Source organism: Tamandua tetradactyla, chromosome X, assembly GCF_023851605.1.
Source record: "Tamandua tetradactyla isolate mTamTet1 chromosome X, mTamTet1.pri, whole genome shotgun sequence".
In the NCBI taxonomy this organism is placed as follows: domain Eukaryota; kingdom Metazoa; phylum Chordata; class Mammalia; order Pilosa; family Myrmecophagidae; genus Tamandua; species Tamandua tetradactyla.
In genome coordinates this window covers 4,781,953-4,785,376 of record NC_135353.1, presented here as the reverse complement: position 1 = coordinate 4,785,376, position 3,424 = coordinate 4,781,953, and the positions used below count along the sequence as shown (strand labels likewise).

The 3,424-nt window shown below is 64.3% G+C and overlaps 1 protein-coding gene across 1 annotated transcript; it reads right to left on the bottom strand.

Moving 5' to 3' along the window:
* Positions 1-225: 225 nt before the first annotated feature.
* Positions 226-2,335, bottom strand: LOC143671075 (paraneoplastic antigen-like protein 6B). The gene is given in 4 exon segments (XM_077146029.1): positions 226-1,383; positions 1,771-1,839; positions 1,842-1,972; positions 1,974-2,335. Coding segments are annotated over 4 exon segments (1,539 nt in total). The 3' UTR covers positions 226-406.
* Between the last annotated feature and the right edge of the window lie 1,089 nt (positions 2,336-3,424).

The window sequence follows — 3,424 nt, the reverse complement described above, 5'->3', positions numbered from 1 at the left end:
CGGCCCCTCCAGGGTGGGGTTCCAGGCTCCTGCCCCCACCCCTTCCCCAGCAGATCCGCCCTCAACTGCCCCCATCAGAAACGAGACCCAAAGGACATAGTCAATGAACTTCATTGAAGAGAACCATAAATGAACTCATTTAGAAGGAATTGCAACAGAGAACTTGGAACCGCCACTAAAGGCCACAGGCCCCGGCTCAGGAATGCTTCCTGGCAGGCTGCCCAGTGGCCAGGGATGGGGCGGGGGCTGCTTAGAGATGCTGTGGTGGGGAGCCTGCCCCTTCCCCCCACCCCCTCCCGGGACTCTGTGTGGAACATGGTCATCTGGGCCCCTTGGAAGGGCTGAGGGTGGTGGCTGGGGCCCCGGGCAGGAGGCAGGGCACCCGGGGACCCTGGGCGTTGGGAGCCTATTTGCCCCAAGGGGCCTCGGGGTGGCTCCCCTCCCCAGCCCCGCCTGCGTTTCCCGACTCCTCCCCGGGGGTCCCCTGGGCCCCCTGGGCGCCTACCCCAGAAACACTGCCCACCTGGGGCGGGGCGGGGGCGCTGGCCCCGGGGGCCTCTAGGGGCCCTGCCTGACCGACGCCCTCCGGGGCAGGGGCATCTCCATCTTGCTGAGGGGTCTCCGCGGCAGGGGCGGCCCCCAGGGCTCCCCCGGCCACCCTGGGCCCGTGCTCCGCGTGGCCCTGCTCGCTCCTGGCCAGGGCAGCCTCCCAGGCCTCGGTCTCCCGGACGAGCCGCAGCAGCCCCATGAAGCCAGGGGGCCGTCTCTGCAGCCGCAGCCTCTCCAGCTTCTTCCGCAACGTGGCGTTGGGGCGGGCCCGCATCAGCACCTGGCGGGCGCGCACCTGGTCGGCGATGGCCGCGTCCACCGCTCCCTTCTCCAAGGCCGCCTGCAGCAGGCCCTCCAGGCGCATCACGTAGGCAAAGAGGCTCTCCTGGGGCCGCTGCGCGCAGGTGAGGACCTTGAGGCGCGCCGTGACGCGGGTGTCCTTGTTTCCAAACACCTGCACGAAGGCGGACAGGCACTCCTGCGCCGGGAGCTCGGGGTTTTCTGCCAGCAGGCGACACATGAGGTCGAGAGCGGGCCCGCTCAGGCACTCCACCAGCCTCCTCCTCTTCTCCTGTTCCGACACTTGGCGCCACAGGTACAGCATGTCGTTGATGTGGTTCAGCCAGTCCTCGAAGGACTCTTCTCCGGGGCGGGGCTCTGGCCTCCCGGAAAAGCGTCTCAGCTCCTGGTAGGTCACGCTTTCCAGCAGGGGGTACAGGGCCTGCCTCCATCTGCTGGCCCAGGCTGTCGCCTCACCTGCCGCTCTGGCCTCACCTGCAGATCCTGCCGCAGCCAAAACGCCTCCCTCACCTGCTGCTCCTGCTCCTGCTCCATCTGCGGTTGTCCCACCTGCAGCTCCTACCTTACCTGCAGCTCCTGTGGCACTTATAATTTCTGTCACACCTGTGGCTCCTGCTTCATCTGTAGCTTCTGTGGCACCCGCAACTTCTGCCACACCTGCAGCTTCTGACTCACTTGCAACTCCTCCCTCACCTGCAGTTCCTGCCACATCTGCAGTTGTCCCACCTGCAGCTCCCAACTCACCTGCAGCTCCTTCTTCACTATTGGCTCCTGCGTCATCTCTGAGTTCCGCCTAGTCTGTGGCTCCTGTCTCACCTGCAATTTCTGCACCTGCAGCTCCTACCTCCCCTCTAGCTCCTTTCTCAGCTGCAACTACGGCTACATCCTCAGCTCCTACCTCACGTCTGGTTCTTGTCTCACCTGTCCTGCCAGCCACTGCTTGCCCCTGGGGCTGAACAGGGACAGCGAGTGTTTCCTGTAACTCGCCAGGACCTGGAGCAGGAAGATCACCGTCCAGGGCCTCCCCTTGTCTAGTATTTTTCAGGGGTTCAAACTTCCTTTTAAATCCTCAGCAAATGCTATCAAGGCGCCCCTGGCCTGAAGTTCCTTTCTGAAGATGTGGCATTCGGTACCTGCCGAGGCGCCATAGGGCGACCTGCAAGGCCTCCTGGAATTCCTCCTCCGCGCAGTCCTCCGGGATGCCGAAGATGAGCAGAGAGCACTGCATGTTCGCGCCCATCCACCTGCACCAATCGCGCAGCAGCGCCAGCGCCAGTGCCCTGGACCTAGGCTGAGTGGGACACAATCGGATCTGGGGACTCGGTGCAGTCTCTGCAGCCTGGGAATGCAAAAGGGAGAGAGGAACGTTTGCGCCACACGCCCCGCCCCCGCCAGGACCCCGCTCCCTCCCACCGCCGCGCCTCGGAGCCTGGCGCAGGTTCGCGGGGTGCACCCGCGCCTGGAGCCCCACCCTCTCCGGCCACATGCCTCACGGCCTCTCAGGGGAGACCGCGACGCCGCCAAGGGGGTCCTCCCATTCACCGTGGCCGGCGCCCCCCACAGGACCACAGTGGCCAAAAGCCCCTCCCCTTCTCTCAATACCTGTGTCCCCACAGCCCAAAGAACCCTGCGACCGGTATCCCTCCCCTCCCCGATCCTCGGCACCCAGCAGCCCTGCGCCCTCTTCTCTTCCCCTGCGCTGGGCCAGCAGCCCCTCTCCCGCGCCCCGCTTCCCCCGTAACCAGAGTCCCCTTCACCGTCCCCCGCACCCGCAGCGGACCCCTGCAGCCAGGGGTGCCCCACCCTCTCTCGTCCCCGACCCACCCCCCAGTCCCCGACTGAGCAGGGTTCCCGCAGTGATTGCGGAATCTGCGCAGAACAACGCCCCTGCCAACCCGCTCACCTTCTCCGAGCGTGCAGACGCTGCCGCTGCCCGCGAAAATGCCGCCTGCAGGGGGCAAGGCCGCCACCGAGGCTGCCTAAAAGCCCTGGGGCAGGAGTGTCAGCAGACCCCGCCGCAGCCTAGGGGACGGGGCTCCTCAGACCAAGGTTTTCCCTGTCCTCTGTACATCAAAGCCACGCGGGCTTCCCGGTTCTCCCCCAAAAAACAACCCGGCAGATGAGGGAGCAAGTCCTCGGCGTCTCTGTACAGGACAAATGGCTGGATCCGGAGAGCACGTGAAGGAGCCTCACGGTCGCCAGGGCGACAGGACCCGCGCGATAAGGGTTTTGATGTGGCAAGGCTTGGTGCCATAGAAGTAAAGGTGCACCCATTTGGCCCTCTACCAACAAAATGGCCTAGCTCTTGGGGACGTGTGGGGAGAGGGAGAAGCTGGCAAAAAGTACTTTGTTAGTATGGTGCAGAACACTGGGAGTCCTTGGGTCTCCAGAGGAGATCCCCGGTGTCACCCTGCATTCACAGGCCTGCTGCATCATCCCTGGGACCTCTGGGACAGGCACAGGTGAAATGTTCCCAACTGAAGACTCTCATCACAGTTCCTCATGCCGTAAAGCCAGCCTGCACCACTTAGGAAGCCATTGCACTGGGAAGAATATAGGCTTTGGATTCAGTAGC